The 20,180-nt window shown below is 56.2% G+C and overlaps 5 protein-coding genes across 5 annotated transcripts in view; 2 read left to right on the forward strand and 3 right to left on the reverse strand.

Moving 5' to 3' along the window:
* Nucleotides 1-181: 181 nt before the first annotated feature.
* GUITHDRAFT_121359 (hypothetical protein) lies at nucleotides 182-1,612 on the reverse strand (the record flags this gene model as incomplete). Its single annotated transcript, XM_005819389.1, has 8 exons — nucleotides 182-310; nucleotides 604-684; nucleotides 826-898; nucleotides 954-1,033; nucleotides 1,088-1,197; nucleotides 1,258-1,343; nucleotides 1,414-1,492; nucleotides 1,600-1,612. 8 exons carry the CDS (start codon nucleotides 1,610-1,612, stop codon nucleotides 182-184), a joined length of 651 nt encoding a protein of 216 aa, XP_005819446.1.
* Nucleotides 1,613-4,717: 3,105 nt separating this feature from the next.
* Nucleotides 4,718-5,062, forward strand: GUITHDRAFT_121361 (hypothetical protein; the record flags this gene model as incomplete). The annotated part of the gene is made up of 3 exons (XM_005819390.1): nucleotides 4,718-4,819; nucleotides 4,880-4,935; nucleotides 5,002-5,062. The coding sequence occupies 3 exons, from the start codon at nucleotides 4,718-4,720 to the stop codon at nucleotides 5,060-5,062; spliced, it is 219 nt and encodes a 72-aa protein (XP_005819447.1).
* Nucleotides 5,063-5,885: 823 nt separating this feature from the next.
* Nucleotides 5,886-6,782, forward strand: GUITHDRAFT_156324 (hypothetical protein). Its single transcript, XM_005819391.1, has 5 exons — nucleotides 5,886-5,968; nucleotides 6,329-6,389; nucleotides 6,438-6,513; nucleotides 6,572-6,654; nucleotides 6,705-6,782. Exons 1-5 carry the CDS (start codon nucleotides 5,899-5,901, stop codon nucleotides 6,718-6,720), a joined length of 306 nt encoding a protein of 101 aa, XP_005819448.1. The 5' UTR covers nucleotides 5,886-5,898; the 3' UTR covers nucleotides 6,721-6,782.
* A 219-nt stretch (nucleotides 6,783-7,001) lies between these two features.
* GUITHDRAFT_166704 (hypothetical protein) lies at nucleotides 7,002-10,291 on the reverse strand. Its single transcript, XM_005819392.1, has 8 exons — nucleotides 8,573-10,291; nucleotides 8,252-8,521; nucleotides 7,879-8,136; nucleotides 7,601-7,663; nucleotides 7,472-7,555; nucleotides 7,307-7,349; nucleotides 7,163-7,264; nucleotides 7,002-7,113 (listed from the first exon to the last, which is right to left on the reverse strand). Exons 1-8 carry the CDS (start codon nucleotides 10,127-10,129, stop codon nucleotides 7,010-7,012), a joined length of 2,481 nt encoding a protein of 826 aa, XP_005819449.1. The 5' UTR covers nucleotides 10,130-10,291; the 3' UTR covers nucleotides 7,002-7,009.
* GUITHDRAFT_82286 (hypothetical protein) overlaps nucleotides 10,218-20,180 on the reverse strand; it is a gene marked incomplete at both ends in the record, with an annotated part of 15,891 nt that continues 5,928 nt past the window's right edge. The window contains 4 exons of the mRNA XM_005819393.1: nucleotides 10,218-10,337; nucleotides 14,858-14,917; nucleotides 16,694-16,753; nucleotides 18,317-18,385. Of these exons, the coding sequence (XP_005819450.1) occupies nucleotides 10,218-10,337; nucleotides 14,858-14,917; nucleotides 16,694-16,753; nucleotides 18,317-18,385 (309 nt within the window). The remainder of the gene's footprint in view (nucleotides 10,338-14,857; nucleotides 14,918-16,693; nucleotides 16,754-18,316; nucleotides 18,386-20,180) is intronic.

A 20,180-nucleotide genomic window follows, 5' to 3' on the forward strand; every position in this document is an offset into this window, starting at 1 on the left:
GGACGAGGAGGAGGAGGAGGACGACGGACACGTCACGAATCGCGAAACCGCCGTACTCCTCCTCCTCTTCTCCTCCTCCTCCTCCTCCTCTCCCTCCTCTTCTCCCTCCTCCTCCTCGTTCTCCTGGTCCTCCTCCTCTTTCTTCTTCTCCTTCTCCTTCTCCTTCTCCTTCTCCTTCTCCTTACTCCTCGCTCGGCTCCTGCTCCTGCTCCTTCTCCTCTTGCCTGTTGTTGTTGTCGGTCAGAATGTCGATGACGAAACCGACGCCGCCATGTGCGTAGACCTCCATTGAGCTCTCCTTGTAGTCAGCCTGTAGCAGCGAGCGTCAGGCTACCTCCTTGTGCTCTCCTCATCTCTTTCTGCCTCGTCCCTGTCCCCTTCCCCTTCCCCTTCCCCTTCCTTGTCCCTCCTCCCCTTCTGTCCAACTTTATCCCTCTCCATCCAACTCCTCTGCCTGCTGCTGATCTTTCTCTTTCCCCTCCTCCTTGTCGTGTTAGTCGTCATATCCTGTCTGTTGCTCATCCCCCCTCCCCTCCCCTCCCCCCCCCTTTTTCCTCCTCCTCCTTCTCCTCCCCCCGTCCTTCTCCTCCTCCGTTGTTTCACCTGGTCCTTGGAGGAAGCCTTCTTGATGGCATTGTCCATATTGGTCTTAGGAACTCCTGCATTCTTGGCTTGATCCAACACCTGGGGATGGAGGTCAAGTGAGAATGGCAGCAGAGAGCATGGAACAGCACGAGGAGGAGGACGAGGAGGGGAGGGAGGGGGAGGAGCAGGAGGAGCAGGAGCAGGAGAGGGGGGGAGGAGCAGCAGCAGGAGAGCACAAACCTTGGCTAGCTGCACGTTGGCAACAGGGTCAGGCCCTCCGGCCTTGACGCACATGGTCACCATCTTGCCATACCTGACAATAACATCAGAGGCCCAGGCCCTTGGGGTCGAGCTCGGGAGAGCTCCACCTGGAGTAGAGCTTGGCCTTGGCAGCGTCTGTCTTTCCCTTCTTGTTGGCTCTCACCGCTGCAGCCCTTCCCATCATCACCTACCCGCCCCTGGTCACTTCCCTCCTCCCCTCCCCTCCCCTCCCCTCCCATACAGGAGAGATAGGCGCGGCCTTCCTCGTTGGCTTGCGCAGCTGCTGCTGGCTACAGGCATTGCGGATCTTGCAGGAGTTTTCCTCCTCCTCCTTCATAGGAAGCCTCTGCCCTGCTCGGGCTGCAGTCAACCGACCTCCTCCTCCTCCTCCTCCACTTCCTCCTGTCATACCGAAAATCTTTCCGACATTCAGCGAAGGAGCAGTGAAGGCCAGCGTGTCCTTAGCTTCTTCTCCTGTCCATCCCTTGGTAACGATGCTGATGCAGTCAAGAGTCTCAGACTTCCTCCTCTCTCTCTCTCTCTCTCTCTGCCTCCTCAAACGCTCACCGAAGATCCGCAAGGAACAAAGATGGCTTGTTGAACGCAGAAGCCGCATGCAAGCAGCAAACCAACAAGATAAGAGCGACTGAAATGAGAGGATAAGTGGAGGGAGAGAAATGAAGATGTGCAGCTGCAGGAATATGCAAGGGTCCTTCCCACCGACTCTTTACATGCTTCGGTCAAGTTTCGTACCACGTTGTTCCATGGCTAAGCACTACACCTCATGGCTAAAATCCGACCCATTCTCGCATATATCCTGCACGATTCCTCTCTTCTGGTGATCATGCTAATCTTCACCTCTTTCTTCCTCTCCTTATCTTTACTTAGCTTAATATCGTTTTCCTGTGCTTGCTCCTTCTCCTGGTTTCCGCTGCCTCAGTCACATCATCAACTCCTCACCCATCCTCGAGCACTCTCATTCTACTGCTCGCCACAGATCACCACCATCTCAACACTTGTTCTTCTGTTCATCTCCTTCCCTTCTCGTCCTCTTCCACTTCTCCTCCGGTTCTCCTCCCCTCCATTCCCTCGCATCGTACCTCGCTGCATAGCTCTTTAGCGGCCTCCCGTTGATCAGACTTCCTACCCCACCCTGTCTAGAGACTTCTTTAACCCACCCCATTCTTCATACCCACCCTGCCGCCATACCCAGCGTTTACCCTACAAAAATGAGGATTATATACCCCTACTTAGTGTACCCCTCGTACATACTACCCACTCTTCAAACCTGGCACCCCCAGATGATATACAGAATCACTACCGGTACTTTTGATTAATAAATAAAGGGGTACATCATCGTCTCCTCTATCACCCCGCAATTCTAAGTCATTTGGAGGGGTGGTCAAGATTCAGCGAACAGCCATGTTTGGCAAGCTGCACCAGGTAGTTGTAACCCTCCTCATGTCTTGCGAACGAGACAGCAATCACTGCATGGAGCAAGAGCAAGAGGATCAGGAGAAGTCCACTGAGTGATGAGTTTCATGATCATGAGGACCGCGAGTAAGAGCAGAAGCAGGAGCAGGAGCAGGAGCAGGAGCAGGAGCAGGAGCAAGATCAGGAGCAGGAGCAAGAGCAGGAGCAGGAGAGGTGCGCTAAGGAGATCGTGTTGGGAGATGATGATAAGAAATGTGGATTAGCCCGTTGCAAAGGATTTCTCAGGAGTGCATGATGCGCAAGATTGATAATTGCGACATTCAAACCGATGAAAAGAGAAATTACAGGTTTGGAGTAGAAGGAGTCTGAAGTCGACGATGCAGACCACCTTGTTACTTATCCTATAGAGATGTGATTGTACAAGGAAGAACAACGAGGATAGGACTATGCCTGCCAGTACGAAGAATTTAAGGAATGGTCTTGCTGCGATCGATCTCAGTGCATGGCTGAGAGGGGTTTCACTTGGATATATCCTCCACCAGATCTTCTTCCTGTGTTGTTGCTGACTCGGACATGCTTCAGACGCAGTTCCAAATCCTCCAGGAGGCTCCTCTGACTGTTGGGGCGAGCTTGGACCTACGGTAAATGATACATGCTGCTGCTTACATCACCTTGAGGATTTCACTTGATGTTGCAAACAGGATTGCGGTCCTCTCGGAGATGACTGTGGTTCTGGTTGGAAAATCTGATCAAAGGGCGAGGGCTAGCACTGTGAATAAAAGTTGAACAATCTGAAGTGTTCTCTGTTGTATAGCATGGACATCAGTTGTCGTTGAGGGAACTATCCACTCTCAAAGTTGGCTTTTTCTGTAGGACAGGAAAGAAGTTTGGTATGAGACTCAGCTGTAGATGTTATGATGTTAGTGTATTCAGCTGTTGTTGGCCAGCAAATCATACGTGACACAAGCAGGTGTCAGTCAGTTTCACAAGCTTTATTGACAAACGATGCACATCGTGGTGGGTGATGCAGGTAAAACACAAAACCTTACAGTCTGTAACGTAAGACTGCAATGGGAGACTTGTTCAAGAACGGACCTCCTGAAGTTCAGTTTGGTTACCGGGCAGAATATATCACTTGCAGCATTTTCACCTGTTAAAGCACCAATGCACTGCATTCTGTTGTCAAGGTAGTCGAAGTTTTCGCAACCTGAGTGACTTGTTCAATTTTTTTTTTCAAGGAGTTGATGATGGTATGAAATGTAGGCTAACTCCACTCCACCAAGGAAAACAGCACTCGTAGGTGAAGATTCACGGAACCCAACTCACTTTGTTTTGTGTCACGATCGAACACCGAGGTCACAGAAACATATCATACACTTTCCTCTTACATCAGCCAAGGTATCAAACACAAAGAAGGATCCACAAGAAATCATAGGAAGGAGAACTCATTTGAACAAACTGCATTCAATTTAACCGTCCAAGACAAACAGGTTCATTCCCCATTATCACCTTCCTACGATCACACGTTCGGCGCGCACTTACAGTAGTCGATCGCGTCCATGTTCTTCTGGATGTCTGTGCTTGTGTTTCTTGTCGGGTAGTCTGAAGGAAGCGACCCCAGATCAAAGTCCAGCATGGCGCCTTCGCCTACCGGGACCCACAGCATTGTCGCTTGGCGCTGCCAAGAGCAGATGGGGGGTAGGGTAAGTCAATGGGGGGTGGATATTTCTGTTATGGTAAATATCTTCCGATTTTTGTTTTTTATTTTTGAATATTTTACTCATAATTTTAGAATAATTCAAGAGTATGGGGGGTAGGGGTACAATAGAATTGTGCCTTTGAGGTGGGGTGGTCATATTGTAACGACACGAGAAACGGCTTTGTCCCTTCGATACCCCATGCCGAGACGTCGAGGAAAAGTGGTAGTAGTGGGAGAGTGGCAACGAAGACGAAAGAGAATGAAGAGAGAAGATGCATAGATGAGAATGTGATGAGCAGGAACGATGAGATGCGGTATGCAGAGGGAAGGAGATGAAGGCTAGCAGAGCAGGGTTAGGAGCAGTCTGGAGTGTGAGAAAATATCTGCAAGGGAAGACAATAGGGGTTGGCTTGGACACGTTCAAGACAGAAAAAGGTGAATGGTATGAGGAATGACCAGTAGAGCAGATCGAAACTAGACCGACTGATTACAACGATTTGTGTCATTTACATCGGCGAGAACTTTTTGTTTGGATGAATCCAAAGGATGATCATTAGCACTGCAAGAGTACTGCAGACCGTTGATCCATGTCGCTCGACGAGAACTGAGTGCACTTGATCTTTCTGTTGATTTGTTCGGTGTCTCGCTTGTGCTGCGCTTTCTCAATCGCGCATTGCGGACGCAAGGATGGGTGAATTCATAAGTCCTTCCAACTGACACGGTTTTTGCCGATCCAGCATGCTGCAAATGTTGTTCAGCAAACCCAGATTCTCCATGTTGTTCGACAACGTCAACCCATTCACCGAGGAGGTCGTCGGCGAGTGGAACCTCCCAGACGGCGTAAGTCCATATTCCTCACGCTCAGCCATCGCTTCTTCGAACCGCTGACCACGCCTCCAGATCCTCTTGGCCCCTGCTGGAGGGTTGGAATACCCCGCGAACGATCCGGCCACACAGTGAGCTCTCTCCTCCTCCTCTTCCCTCCTCCCCGCCCCCCCCGCCCCCGCTGATTCCTGCTGAAGGTACTACGGTCCTGATGGTGTGATCGACTTCACCACCCCCGTCGACGTCTCGGGATATTAGATTCAAGCTAGTGGAGGGAGAATGTTCTTGAGGGGAGAGCTATAAACATGATGTCAGTGACCTATGCTGCCCTGACCACCGTGGCTGTCACTGCTCGAAAGATTCGACTGACGTGGCCCACGCCGCAGCCTCCGAGGCTCCGAGGCCAGCGGCAGTGAGCCGGCCCGGCGGGCAGCTCCTCCATGCAGTGCCCGGCTGACTCGGAAGAATCTTTCAATTTTGCAGAAGGGAACTTGAACTAGGACTGCCACTGATCCGAACTGACTGAGTCCCGGTGACGCTCAGATGATCGGACTGCGGCTCAGGGCCGCACTGTCAATAGATGCCAGACTCTCAGTTCTGCACCGGCGAGTCAGCCCGGCAGTCACTTCAAGTACGGTTGCAGTACGGTCACAGGCGGCGGCCGGGTCGGCAGGCGCGGCGCTGGGAGGCCGCCGGGCTCCGAGGCTCACTGAGCGAGTACGGTCACTCAGTGATCGGACTCGGACGCCGGTCCACTCAGTGAAACTTGACGAGGGTATGAGGGTGATGATTATGTTGCGTGTGCGAACGGAAGGGGTGGGAGGAGAAATTGGGAGGTAGTGAGGAAAATATGGGGTGGGGTGAGAAAATAGGGGTACTTGAGAGGTGAATTACATTGGAAAAATAGGGGTGATGAATTTCCAGTGGGTTCGACGAATGGGTGGGTGGGTTGGGGTTTCAGGGGGTTTGATGATTTTCATGTGGGGTAGAAGCAGAAAGAGGGGTTAGATATCAGTCAAATGAGGGGGTACTGGTCAATTCACGAGGGGTGGTAGGAAATTGTGGGGTGGGGTGGGTGAGCGACGGCGGCGAAGATGGACAAATTGCTGAGGCCGCTGGCTATGTGGTATGGCCGAAAAGTGGAGCACGAGCTTGCGAAATATGGTGAGATCATGTAAAAACATGCATGAAATGACGTTATGGAGAGCGACTGGTACATGGTGGGTGTGCAGTTTGATTGAAATAGAAGGAATTAGCGGCACGGGGAGCAATGGAGAAGGAACAGGAAAAGAGAACGAAGAGACACGATGAGCGGGGATGAAGATTGTGATATGCATGAGACATGATTGAATATTGTTCAACAGAGCAGAGATGTTAAGAACTGATAGTGATCGAAGTACCGGTAGTCCGGGTGCAAATGCGTGGATGAAATCTGCCCATGCGTGCTGTTTGTCTTTTTCCCTAGCATCACCACGTTGCGCCCGCATGTGGATGTTTCTCAGTGTGATATTTTGCTCTGAACAGGTTTGAAATACGAGGACATCTTGAACGACTCTCACCCGGACATTCAGACTGCCATTTTAAGGTTTGGCTGCAGCTGCCATCCGCGGACAGCAGGCTCACGTGATCGCAGGCTGTCGCCGGAGGAGATTTCGAATCGCAACAAGAGGCTGAAGAGAGCTCTGGACATCTCTCTGAAACACGCTGAGGTGCCATACCTCCTCTTGCTCGCCTCCTCGGCACTTGACCTCTCGTGTGGATCAACAGTTGAGCAAGGAGGCGCAAGCTAGCGTACAGCCGTTTGTAGGATACCTCCCTCTTCAGCGAGCAAGGGATGAGCGTCTTGAGAGGTACACAACGTTATCAGTGCTCTTGATCCATGCTGATGGGAACGACGCAGGTTGATGAACAAGTAAGTTGTTGTTGTCACCTTGTTGGACGCGGATCTTTGCTTTTGATTTACATGAAGAACAATCACAAAGTTCTGCTGTTGCCTGCTCTGCTGTTTATTCTTCCTAATCTTGATGTGCGGCACCTCTGTGATCTGCAGGAAGAATTCTTCTTGGAGTTCTCTCCAGAAATCTTCGTGGAATTCTTCCTGCAGATTAGAGAATGGAAAGCGTGCAGGAAGCGCGAATCAGTTGATGTTGGGGGAGGTTGAGGGGAATAGGAGAGAAAGCAGCACGTTGCTAGGAATGATATGATTCACAATTCATTGATCGTCTCGGGAGGGTCGAGGTACTTGCGAGCGAGGAAGAGACTTAGGCCCTTGAGCCTTTTCTGCATCATGTCCCCGGGAACGAACTTGCCTGGGAGTGAGGGAGTGAGGCGAGGAAGCAGAGTACAAGTAGACATCACCGATGACGAGGCAGAGGAAGATCCATCGGGCAGGTGTCACTGCCAAGGCTGTGCCGGTCGAGGCCACAAGGACGCAGAAGCACATGGACTGACGCGGATGTTCTTGAAGCCAAGTCAGAGATAATCACCTCCTCCTCCGCTCACCCCAAGAATACAAGATGGCGAGCTTAGCGAGTATTCGATTCACCTGCACCAACAAATATTAGCCGCCCGTGTCGCCGAATTCCATGATAGCAAGAAAACACTGCTGCTGCTGCTGCTGCTGGTCGCCGCTGTGGAGGAAGGAGGAGGAAGAAGCGCCACCCTCACCTGCTGGATCGTGTTCTGCAGCTGGCTCAGCTTCTGCGTCTTCTCCCTCCCCATCTGCAGACCAACTTGCAGCTGTCGCTCCACCTGCCAGGAAGCTCACGATGGGGCTGTGCAACCAGTCTGCTCAACCTCCACGAAGTTCTCCCTGAGCGCCTTCTTCATGTTCTGACGAAGTTTGCGGACTGAGGCGACCTGGAGGACAAGTGACCAGCGGCTGGAGGGAGGAGGTGAGAGCAGGGCAGGAGGGAGCTGAGGAACGGGAGTGGCAAATATGGTAGACGCGAGGAAGAATTTGGGAGTGGCGAAGAGATCAGCGAAGAGGTGAGCAGCGGGCACTGGAAAGGAGAGGAGAGGAGGAGGGGGGGGAGGGAGAAACAAAGGTTTCTATTTGCAGGAAGGAGACCTACCTGATCGCCGATGCGAGAGAACCATCCTCTGGTAGCAGGGGACCCCATGTTCCTCCCAGACATCTGCGAGGGCATCCTCTCCAGGGAGAAGTCCTCCTCCTGCTTCCTATGGCTGATGAGCTCCTCCGCCGAGCTCTCCTTGTACTCAGCAAAGTTCGTGCCCTCCTCTTCTTCCTCGCTCCCCCTCCCCTTCAGCCTCTGCAAGTTGTCTCGAGTGATGGAATAGGAGCACCCCGTTGCCGATGCCACCACCGCTTGCTGCACACAAAGGTGAGGACTCAGCTCCGGAAGATCGCCGGAGAGTCACAGCTGAGCAACGGGCCGGGAGAAGGGAACAGCAGGCAAGGGAGGGGAGGGAGCAAAGACAAGTCACCTCCTTCATCGTCGTGCTCGCAGCTTCTATCACCGCTGTCCTCCTCCAGCCGCTCGAGATCGCCGGGAACAAGTGCCGCATGCACCCCCGCAGCGCAACTTTGCCAGAGAAGGTGATGAAGGCTCCTGGGATGAGCATGGACAGGGCATCGTAGTGGAAGACGGCAAGGCAGGCGGCGAGGGCTGCGGAGGAGAGGAGGGGCTGCCGCCAGCTGCAGAGGTGGTCCAGACTCTTCAAAGTGTCGTAGATGCCCAGGGAAAGCTCGTCTAGCTGGGGTTCAGCTGGTCAGCGCAGGGAGGGAAGAGGTCGGGGAGGAGTCACCTTGACCAGGTTCTGGTCGAGAGTCTTGAAGTTGAAGATGTCGAGGGTTTTCCCCTCCTCCTCCGCCTTCCGGTACCTCTCGGCGGCCTGGAAAGAGCTGTAAAGCTCCTCGATGAGCGGGCAGACGCCGTTGCTCTCGAGGCAGGAGGAGTTGAGGGAGCAGAGGAAGAGGGAAGAAACCTCTCGTCCTAGCACGCTCTCCAGCGCTCTAGCCCTGATGATGTTCTCCGCCACGAAAGCCGGCAGCCAAGGCAGGCGGCCACTCTCGAAGACTGTGTGGATGGGGATGGGAAAGTCGCTCCTCTCGTACCTCTCCCTCGCCATCTTGTGCGCGATCAGAAGCTCCTTGAGATGCTTCATCCACGTTGCACAGAGCAGGCCAGACAGCTCTACAAACTGGAACTTCGCCAGTCCTCCTCCGTGCCACCGAAACTGGATGGCTGAGAGGCCCATGAAGCCCTTCTGGCCTCCAGCTCCTCCAGCTTCCTGCTTCTCTCCCGCAAGATGCGCTCCACTATCATTGTCCGTGTCCGCATTGCTCGACTCGTACCCCGTCTCCCCCGCAAATTCCTCCCCGGGGCTAGGCATCCCGTTGTCGCTCGACGAGTCTCCGAACATGACCTCCCTCTTCGAGGAGGAGCAAGCTTCGTTCTTCAAGAGACCGCTGCTGCAGGAGACTGGAGAGCTGTTCCCGAGGTCGTTGGAAGAAGACTCGTTCGATCGCGTCGGTTTCTTTCGCAATGGCGTCAAGTCCGTTCCCTCCCCACCTCCTGATTTGAACCCAGCAAGCCGAGCTACAGCCGCCACTATCGAGAGGTTCCCCCCCTTAGCAAGCAGTCCAAAACCCGGGAGGTGAGAGAGGAGGAGGCGAGCTTGATTCAGCTCCACCGCTACCCTCCTCACGTCAATCACTGACTGTAGCGAGATAACCCTCCTGTTGTGGAGCACAGGATCCTGGAAGACGATGTGGTCAGCAGAGAGGTATAGGGACCCAACAGCCGGAGGAAACTGCGAGCAGTCAGCAGCGTATGGGGTGTGAAGGATACACTGCTCGGACTCCAGCCCACATTGCTCCTTGATCACCGACCACTGGTCCGCATAGTTACAGTCGAATTCGGCCTTATATAAGGCGTCCACGTACTTCTCGAAGCGATCGAGCGTGAGCTCCTCCTTGCTCTCGCAGTCGGAGACGAGCTCGTCAAAAACGATCCCCGCCACACCCGCAGTCCCTGCCAGCTGCTGCAGCAGGGGCGCCACTCGGACGAAACTGGACCGTGATCGGAGTTGTGTGTTGCCTTCCATCAGAGCGCTAACATCCATGAGCTCGAAGAAGAGGCGAGGGCACAGACGAAGAAGGTCGGGAATCTGCTTGCACGCTCGGAACATGGCATACTCCTCGAACTCCAGCTTCTTCTGTGCATGGATGTAATACGACTGCGACGAGAGGTACTCGTCTATCAACTGTTGCATGCTGAGACCCATCAGGCTGCTGAGCTGCTTCATCTGCTCAAACTGCATCCACCATGTCTTAAGACCGTCTCGCTTGGTCGACATCATATCAAGTACTCCTTCTACCCTTGTTCCAAGCTCTGCTGTGCTGGCTCCTGCTCCTGCCCAGTTTCTTGCGAGGCACAGCTGTTAGCCCTCAAGGCTCCGAAGCACTGGAAGCACAAGGCTTCACTTCTCCCTCCTCTTCTATCTCAATCAGCTCGGGTCTAGATCTCTCCTCTCCTCCCCTCCCCTCACTCCTGCCCTCTCCACCTCCCTCCCTCCTTCCCTTTCTGCATGGCGCGTAACTCAACCACCCACCCCCTCACCCTTTTTCCTCATTTCTTGAGTACCCTACCCCACCACCCACAAACCCACCCATATCATATCCTGAATTTCCGTATAAAAAGTACCCGTGTTTATCACACCCCTACCCTCACCTCAAAGATATCCACAAATATACCCCCCACACCTACCCCACCCCACCCCACCCCACCCCACCCCCTTCAATGCAAACAATTCCACCCCATCCCGGTCGCTCTGAGGGGCACCCACTGGGCCGCGCTGAGAGTCTCAGTCCCGGGCCCGGGGCCCCCGCGCGGCGGCCGCGCGCCGGGAGCCTCCGAGGGCCGCCGGGCCGCCCGGCGGCGGCCGAACTTCGGCCGCTCGAGGCTCGAATCGGAACCGTTGGACAGGCTCCTCGGACGGTGAGCCTGACTCAGTCGGAGCCTCACTGCACTGCTTAGTCTTTTAGTTAGACTCCGGCCGTGACTCGGAGGCCGCTCACTGTACTTCCCGGGCCGGCCCGTGGCAACCCAGCCGGGCGCCGGGCCGGGCCGGCCGCCGGCCTGCCCCGGCGGCCGGGCAGCCTCGGATCGGACGCCACGGTGCGCATGGCCGGCCGGGCGGCCGGGCCGGGTGACGGTGCGGCCCTGAACTTCCGGGCCCCCGGGCCTGACTCTCGTCGGAGCCTCGGAGGGCCGCCGGGGCGTGCCGCCGCAGTCGGAGCGTTGGCAGCGCCGGCCGGGCCCGGGCCCGGGGCCCCTGTCAGCGGCCGCACTGCACTGCTCGCGGTCGGCAGTCAAGCCTCGCGGCCCGCCGGGCCCGGTAATCAGGTTGTCCGTAAAACCATTTTAATTGACCTTTGACACTGAAGAGACATGGCCTCTTGAGACTGAGGAGGCACCACTCCCCTGCAGACGCCAGCGCCACCTGCCTTAGATGTTCACATGGAGCAAAGACCCTCAAGGTATCACCTTGGGCTGTTTCTGAAGTAAATTTATTGAGAAATGTCATCACTATACCCCCATCTCTTCGAATGAATTGAACTTTGAGTTACCCCCACCCCCCATTGGAACCCTTATAAATCCCATAAATTAAATGTATAACAGACCCAAATTGTAGCTTCCTATCTTCCTAGGACCTCTGGTGTACACATTCCTTAGAGGGATGCCCAGTTGGTCATAGGGAGGTCATAGCAATCAAAAATAGCGTAATTGAAGAGAAGAGGGTGGGGGTGGTTTTCGTTTTTATACATGTGGATGGGTAGGTAGGGTAGTCATTTTGCTGGGAATTGCAGGGTGGTCATCTCTTGGTGTAGAGCCCCCCTCGTACTACCCGGGTACTGTGAAGTCCAGCAGTGGGTACTGTGATGTGAAGGGGTCCATAAGGGACTGGGGTACACCATATGGGTGGGGTGGTAAAGGAAAGTTGTAGTGTTGTACTCTCCAAAGGGGGGTGGTTCTTGGAAGTTGATAGGGGTGGGGTTGGGTTGGGTGGGTTGTCCTGAAGTAGGTGGGGGTTGGGCTGACCATTGGCGCCCAAACAGAAGCAAAACATGGGTGGAAGATGAGAGGGAGTGGGAGGGAGGGAGGGAGGGAGGAGAGGAGAGGAGAGGAGAGGAGAGGAGAGAGAGGAGGAGAGGAGAGGAGAGGAGAGGAGAGGAGAGGAGAGAGAGAGTGCGGGAGGGAGAGGAGAGGAGAGTGGGAGGAAAGGGAGGAAAGAGAGGAGAGGTCTGCGGGAGGGAGTTAGTGGGGAAGGAAATTAGAGGCATGATGAGCGAAAAAATGCACCGAGAGGGCACGCAGGAGAAACTTCGCGAGGAAGGAGCTGAATTCGATGAAAAGACCGATATCTGAAGAAGTTAGAACCAGCGATTGAGATGAAAGCTTGGCTACCATCCTCTAGAGTTGGGTGTGAAAAACCAACAAGAAAGATTTCGTTTTAAGTTTGGCTCCCCGATTCTTGTGATGGTTTCCTCAGTAACTTGGCCTGACATGTGTCCACAGCAGAACCGAAGCATGTACGTCTTCAAGATTAATCTTAATCATTCGCTCAAGCGGATCGTTGTGGATGAGGCGTTCACTTTCCCATCCCTGTGAGCATTTTTTGTGATCTCCTCCCAATTTGTTGATGTCTGGACAGTGTCTCGTTGATCAGGGAGCGCTTCGAATTGAACTCGGATGTCGCTCTGAAGCTGAAATACAAGGACCCAGAGGGTGACATTGTCACTGTAACCAGCAAAGCTGAGGTCTTGGAAGCGTTGAGCCTCCTCGACAAGGAGTCAAACCCTATCTTGAAGCTGTTCGTGGACATGGACAACAACTCAAGTGCCGGGGTTGTAGAGGAGCCGCAACCAGACCTTCCTGTTCGATCGGAGGATCAACCTTGCATGAGAGAGTCGATAGCGTCTGAGGACTCTATTGTCATGGTGGATGGTGAAAATGACAACAGCTCTCCCAAGAATGACGAAAACGAAGAGGAGGTCCCGGCGGACGCGGATGAGGACGAAGTGTTGAAGGAGGTCATGAAAGCATCAGCTGAAGAATATGCCCGTCAACAGGCGGCTGAGGCAGCCCGCAAGGCGGCCGAGGAAGAGGAGGCAGCCCGCAAGGCGGCCGAGGAGGAGGAGGCAGCCCGCCGCATTGCGGCCGAGGAAGAGGAGGCAGCCCGCAAGGCGGCCGAGGAGGAGGAGGCAGCCCGCAAGGCGGCCGAGGAAGAGGAGGCAGCCCGCAAGGCGGCCGAGGAGGAGGAGGCAGCCCGCAAGGCGGCTCAGGAGGAGGAGGCAGCCCGCCGCAAGGCGGCTCAGGAGGAGGAGGCAGCCCGCAAGGCAGCTCAGGAGGAGGAGGCATTCCGCCGCAAGGCGGCTCAGGAGGAGGAGGCAGCCCGCAAGGCAGCTCAGGAGGAGGAGGCAGCCCGCCGCAAGGCGGCTCAGGAGGAGGAGGCAGCCGCCCGTAAGGCGGCCGAGGAGGCAGCCGCCCGTAAGGCCGCCGAGGATGCTGCAAGAGAAATAGCAGTGTTTGAAAAGACCATGGTCATGTCAAGTGAAGAGCAGAAGGTGAGAGCAAAGCGAGATATCCATGATTGTCTCGCTCATCACTTTTGTAGATCGAGGAACGCATCATGGCCGAGATTGCTTTTGCAGCGGCGGAGGAGGATGCTCTCATGCGAGCAAAAAGTTTGATGAAGGCTGGGTGCTCTGTCGACCAGCTCAAGTCGATCTACTCTACTGGCATTCTCTCTCAGATTGGACTCGTTGGAGATGACTCGGTCGAGCATGGCTTCTCGCGTGGGCCCGTTGTCAACTGGGAATCCACAAAAGCTGTTGCAGAGCAGGATGAAAGCGAACGATTCCCCTCGCAAGAGCAGCAGGCGCTTGTGGACGAGGTCGGCAACCTTGCAGCTCGCCTGACAGCCTTCTACATGGAGCACAACCAAGCTCATCTCGATCGCGCCATCAGTGTCGCTCGTCAGTTCGTTGGTCGTGAGGACGATCTCAACGTGGCTCTTGTCAGGAAATACGGATGCGACTTGACTTCGCGAACAGCTGCTCGAGACATGTCAAGAAACACGCAGCTCCCTGTCGCTGAGGTTGCGATGAACAGCTCCAACGAGCCCAGAGCACCTGTTGTCGCTTCAGCTCCTGTGGAGGAAGACTTTGCCCCTGCCTCGCCCTCGGCTCCCTCTGCCCCCTCTCCTGCTCCTGCCACTGTCTCTGCGGACAGTGCGCTGGCTGTGCTGCTGGGAATGGGATTTTCAGACATGGAGAAGAATCGATCGTTGCTGCAAGCGTGCGGGGGAGACCTGCAGGCTGTGATTGCTCAGCTACTTGACGAGTAAGAAGAGTGAGGGGTTGGCTCGTTCAGATTGTGTAACCTTAGCAAGAGTTGGTTGGACAGCGTGAGTGAAGAAATTTGAGTGCTATGTGCTCGTGAGTAAGAAGAGATCTTCATTCAAGTACATCTAGCCTTTGATTTCATTCGTGTCCTGGGCTACTGCAGGGCTCGCCTGAGCTTGATGCTCCTGCAAATGCCAGCGAAGAGAGAGAACGTGTGTGACTTCTGCAGCAGCTGTCGCTGCGACGAGAAGCTCGACACTTTCGACTGCAAGAGGTGCTGGAGCTTGGATGAGTCAGCCCAGCAGCTAAGAAAGAAGCGAAGAAACTGCCTCTTCCCGTCCTCCCAATGTCTCTCTACACTTTCCATTCGCCGCGATCGCACGTCATCCGATCCATACCTAAGCACGTGAAAAACTCCTCTCAAAGTTCTTATCTTCCTGCGCTCCCCTAGCCGCCCCACTGCTGTCGCCCCTACCGTCCGCCTGGCTCGGACAGCCCTCCACCGCTCGATCGCGCCCCATGCCGTGCTCTTGTCTCTTGATGCTTTCATCGTCGCGTACCTCGCCCGCAGCACCGCCATGCGTCGAGCGAGCTGTGTCCAAGCAAGAAAAGCCCCGGCCTGAGAGCTGAGCGTCGAGCTCCTTGTCACGAGCCTGGAGCTCTGCTTCATGGTCCTCGACATGCTGAGGCCCTCCCTCCATGCCGCCATCGCTTTCTCCATCTGCTCCACTGCCCTTGACCTCACCGCCCTCGCTTGTATGCCCCGAGATCGTCGTCTCAGACCACTCGACACCCTCCAGTGGCACAAGACAGCCCGCTGAGTATCGCTGCGATACGAGGCCACGGCCTTCAGCAGACGAGCCCGGCGAGATCTCCTTGCAGCCACCACGCTTGTCAGCACCCCAAAGTACACCCGGACGTCTCGTCGCACGACTCGAGTCTTGATCGAGTTAGCCTTGGCAAGCACCCACCGCGTCCAGGCTGTCAAGTCCGACCACGCCTGCAAGCCTCGACTTGTGACTCGCCTCTCCTCCATCCGTCGCGCCTTAGCATCGCTCGCCTGCTCTACCCTGAGCGTCGCCATGTCTGATACCGCAGATTGGACATACGCAGACAGCTCGTCAATCACCCGCCTGAGCAGCCGTTGCGACCTTGTCCGGTCTAGCCTCTGCATGAGTCGCCAGAGCTCTCGAGCCGCTTGTGTGTACGAGACCCAGCGGTGGAAGCGGGTGTAGAGCTGCATGGAGAGCGATCTCTGTACAGTGTGCAGCAGACAAGCCTTGAGCCGTCGTGCCTCCCACACTGCCTCCCGGTACCCTACAAACGCCCCACGCTGGATCCGGTACCTGCCCTGTATTGAAGCGCCTGCGTGTAGCCGCAGCCTTGTGTCTTGGTCGAGCCTCTTAGACTTGGAGTCCTGAGCCAGCTCGGCCCATGCGACAAACAGGTCCTCGACATGCCTCTGCGTTACCACCAGCCAGATGGTGCGGCGGATCTGCTGCTCCCTCTTGCGCATACGGCGGCATGCGGCCACCGATGCTGCGAAACGGATCAAGGCTTCTCCTGCTCGTCGTCGCCTCAGCACCTCTACACAATGTGTCCTCCGTTGCCTCGTGCGGGAGCTATGACGCGATGCCCATGCCCACTCCGCTAGTAAAGGCTTGAGACTGCGTGCTCGCTGCCCCCGAGCCATGCATTCTCCGGACAGCACTCTCCATGTATAGATGGTAGCTCTTCCATGCCAGACGATGATGGCTTGCTTGAGCAGGTATGCTTCTCTATCGCGAGGACTCTGCAGCAAGTAGTACGCTTTGCCCAAGATCAGATGCTTCTGGGGCAGCGCACAGACGTGCAGGTGGTTGACTTGACGCAAGAGATACTGGGATTTCATCACCATCAACTCATCGCCAGGACGAGCTGCAAGCTTGACGTCCTCGCAGATTTGACTCGAGATCATACGCTGTAAGGCAAAGGAGCTCGTCTGTCGACTGATGTCCAACTCTGTCTTCACGTACTGGTTTACATTTCGCATTTGCCAAAGCGATACTAGATACTTGCTCAAGCACAGGCGGTCCCTGTTGGCGCGAAAGGACGTCGCTTTCGCTTGCAGTACAAGCTTGGCATTGACCCGCCCCGCCCAGCTCACGAAGACAAGCCTGCTTGCAGCCCTGCGGGTTCGGTCCACGAGCTTGTTCACGCCATACTGCAGACGTCTCACACTCAGCAGGTACAAATCCAGCGCCTCAAATGCAGAAACCATGAGCTCCTTCCTCCTGCGCTCCCCTAGCCGCCCCACTGCTGTCGCCCCTACCGTCCGCCTGGCTCGGACAGCCCTCCACCGCTCGATCGCGCCCCATGCCGTGCTCTTGTCTCTTGATGCTTTCATCGTCGCGTACCTCGCCCGCAGCACCGCCATGCGTCGAGCGAGCTGTGTCCAAGCAAGAAAAGCCCCGGCCTGAGAGCTGAGCGTCGAGCTCCTTGTCACGAGCCTGGAGCTCTGCTTCATGGTCCTCGACATGCTGAGGCCCTCCCTCCATGCCGCCATCGCTTTCTCCATCTGCTCCACTGCCCTTGACCTCACCGCCCTCGCTTGTATGCCCCGAGATCGTCGTCTCAGACCACTCGACACCCTCCAGTGGCACAAGACAGCCCGCTGAGTATCGCTGCGATACGAGGCCACGGCCTTCAGCAGACGAGCCCGGCGAGATCTCCTTGCAGCCACCACGCTTGTCAGCACCCCAAAGTACACCCGGACGTCTCGTCGCACGACTCGAGTCTTGATCGAGTTAGCCTTGGCAAGCACCCACCGCGTCCAGGCTGTCAAGTCCGACCACGCCTGCAAGCCTCGACTTGTGACTCGCTTCTCCTCCATCCGTCGCGCCTTAGCATCGCTCGCCTGCTCTACCCTGAGCGTCGCCATGTCTGATACCGCAGATTGGACATACGCAGACAGCTCGTCAATCACCCGCCTGAGCAGCCGTTGCGACCTTGTCCGGTCTAGCCTCTGCATGAGTCGCCAGAGCTCTCGAGCCGCTTGTGTGTACGAGACCCAGCGGTGGAAGCGGGTGTAGAGCTGCATGGAGAGCGATCTCTGTACAGTGTGCAGCAGACAAGCCTTGAGCCGTCGTGCCTCCCACACTGCCTCCCGGTACCCTACAAACGCCCCGCGCTGGATCCGGTACCTGCCCTGTATTGAAGCGCCTGCGTGTAGCCGCAGCCTTGTGTCTTGGTCGAGCCTCTTAGACTTGGAGTCCTGAGCCAGCTCGGCCCATGCGACAAACAGGTCCTCGACATGCCTCTGCGTTACCACCAGCCAGATGGTGCGGCGGATCTGCTGCTCCCTCTTGCGCATACGGCGGCATGCGGCCACCGATGCTGCGAAACGGATCAAGGCTTCTCCTGCTCGTCGTCGCCTCAGCACCTCTACACAATGTGTCCTCCGTTGCCTCGTGCGGGAGCTATGACGCGATGCCCATGCCCACTCCGCTAGTAAAGGCTTGAGCTGCATTTTCATCACCATCAACTCATCGCCAGGACGAGCTGCAAGCTTGACGTCCTTGCAGATCTGACTCGAGATCATACGCTGTAAGGCAAAGGAGCTCGTCTGTCGACTGATGTCCAACTCTGTCTTCACGTACTGGTTTACATTTCTCGTGAACCAAAAGGCAATCAGGTGCCTGCTCAAGCACAGGCGGTCCCTGTTAGCGCGAAAGGAGGTCGCTTTCGCTTGCAGTACAAGCTTGGCATTGACCCGCCCCGCCCAGCTCACGAAGACAAGCCTGCTTGCAGCCCTGCGGGTTCGGTCCACGAGCTTGTTCACGCCATACTGCAGACGTCTCACACTCAGCAGGTACAAATCCAGCGCCTCAAATGCAGAAACCATGAGCTCCTTCCTCCTGCGCTCCCCTAGCCGCCCCACTGCTGTCGCCCCTACCGTCCGCCTGGCTCGGACAGCCCTCCACCGCTCGATCGCGCCCCATGCCGTGCTCTTGTCTCTTGATGCTTTCATCGTCGCGTACCTCGCCCGCAGCACCGCCATGCGTCGAGCGAGCTGTGTCCAAGCAAGAAAAGCCCCGGCCTGAGAGCTGAGCGTCGAGCTCCTTGTCACGAGCCTGGAGCTCTGCTTCATGGTCCTCGACATGCTGAGGCCCTCCCTCCATGCCGCCATCGCTTTCTCCATCTGCTCCACTGCCCTTGACCTCACCGCCCTCGCTTGTATGCCCCGAGATCGTCGTCTCAGACCACTCGACACCCTCCAGTGGCACAAGACAGCCCGCTGAGTATCGCTGCGATACGAGGCCACGGCCTTCAGCAGACGAGCCCGGCGAGATCTCCTTGCAGCCACCACGCTTGTCAGCACCCCAAAGTACACCCGGACGTCTCGTCGCACGACTCGAGTCTTGATCGAGTTAGCCTTGGCAAGCACCCACCGCGTCCAGGCTGTCAAGTCCGACCACGCCTGCAAGCCTCGACTTGTGACTCGCTTCTCCTCCATCCGTCGCGCCTTAGCATCGCTCGCCTGCTCTACCCTGAGCGTCGCCATGTCTGATACCGCAGATTGGACATACGCAGACAGCTCGTCAATCACCCGCCTGAGCAGCCGTTGCGACCTTGTCCGGTCTAGCCTCTGCATGAGTCGCCAGAGCTCTCGAGCCGCTTGTGTGTACGAGACCCAGCGGTGGAAGCGGGTGTAGAGCTGCATGGAGAGCGATCTCTGTACAGTGTGCAGCAGACAAGCCTTGAGCCGTCGTGCCTCCCACACTGCCTCCCGGTACCCTACAAACGCCCCACGCTGGATCCGGTACCTGCCCTGTATTGAAGCGCCTGCGTGTAGCCGCAGCCTTGTGTCTTGGTCGAGCCTCTTAGACTTGGAGTCCTGAGCCAGCTCGGCCCATGCGACAAACAGGTCCTCGACATGCCTCTGCGTTACCACCAGCCAGATGGTGCGGCGGATCTGCTGCTCCCTCTTGCGCATACGGCGGCATGCGGCCACCGATGCTGCGAAACGGATCAAGGCTTCTCCTGCTCGTCGTCGCCTCAGCACCTCTACACAATGTGTCCTCCGTTGCCTCGTGCGGGAGCTATGACGCGATGCCCATGCCCACTCCGCTAGTAAAGGCTTGAGACTGCGTGCTCGCTGCCCCCGAGCCATGCATTCTCCGGACAGCACTCTCCATGTATAGATGGTAGCTCTTCCATGCCAGACGATGATGGCTTGCTTGAGCAGGTATGCTTCTCTATCGCGAGGACTCTGCAGCAAGTAGTACGCTTTGCCCAAGATCAGATGCTTCTGGGGCAGCGCACAGACGTGCAGGTGGTTGACTTGACGCAAGAGATACTGGGATTTCATCACCATCAACTCATCGCCAGGACGAGCTGCAAGCTTGACGTCCTCGCAGATTTGACTCGAGATCATACGCTGTAAGGCAAAGGAGCTCGTCTGTCGACTGATGTCCAACTCTGTCTTCACGTACTGGTTTACATTTCTCGTGAACCAAAAGGCAATCAGGTGCCTGCTCAAGCACAGGCGGTCCCTGTTAGCGCGAAAGGACGTCGCTTTCGCTTGCAGTACAAGCTTGGCATTGACCCGCCCCGCCCAGCTCACGAAGACAAGCCTGCTTGCAGCCCTGCGGGTTCGGTCCACGAGCTTGTTCACGCCATACTGCAGACGTCTCACACTCAGCAGGTACAAATCCAGCGCCTCAAACGCAGAAACCATGAGCTCCTTCCTCCTGCGCTCCCCTAGCCGCCCCACTGCTGTCGCCCCTACCGTCCGCCTGGCTCGGACAGCCCTCCACCGCTCGATCGCGCCCCATGCCGTGCTCTTGTCTCTTGATGCTTTCATCGTCGCGTACCTCGCCCGCAGCACCGCCATGCGTCGAGCGAGCTGTGTCCAAGCAAGAAAAGCCCCGGCCTGAGAGCTGAGCGTCGAGCTCCTTGTCACGAGCCTGGAGCTCTGCTTCATGGTCCTCGACATGCTGAGGCCCTCCCTCCATGCCGCCA

The sequence above is a fragment of the Guillardia theta genome, assembly GCF_000315625.1.
Source record: "Guillardia theta CCMP2712 unplaced genomic scaffold GUITHscaffold_226, whole genome shotgun sequence".
Lineage (NCBI taxonomy): Eukaryota > Cryptophyceae > Pyrenomonadales > Geminigeraceae > Guillardia > Guillardia theta.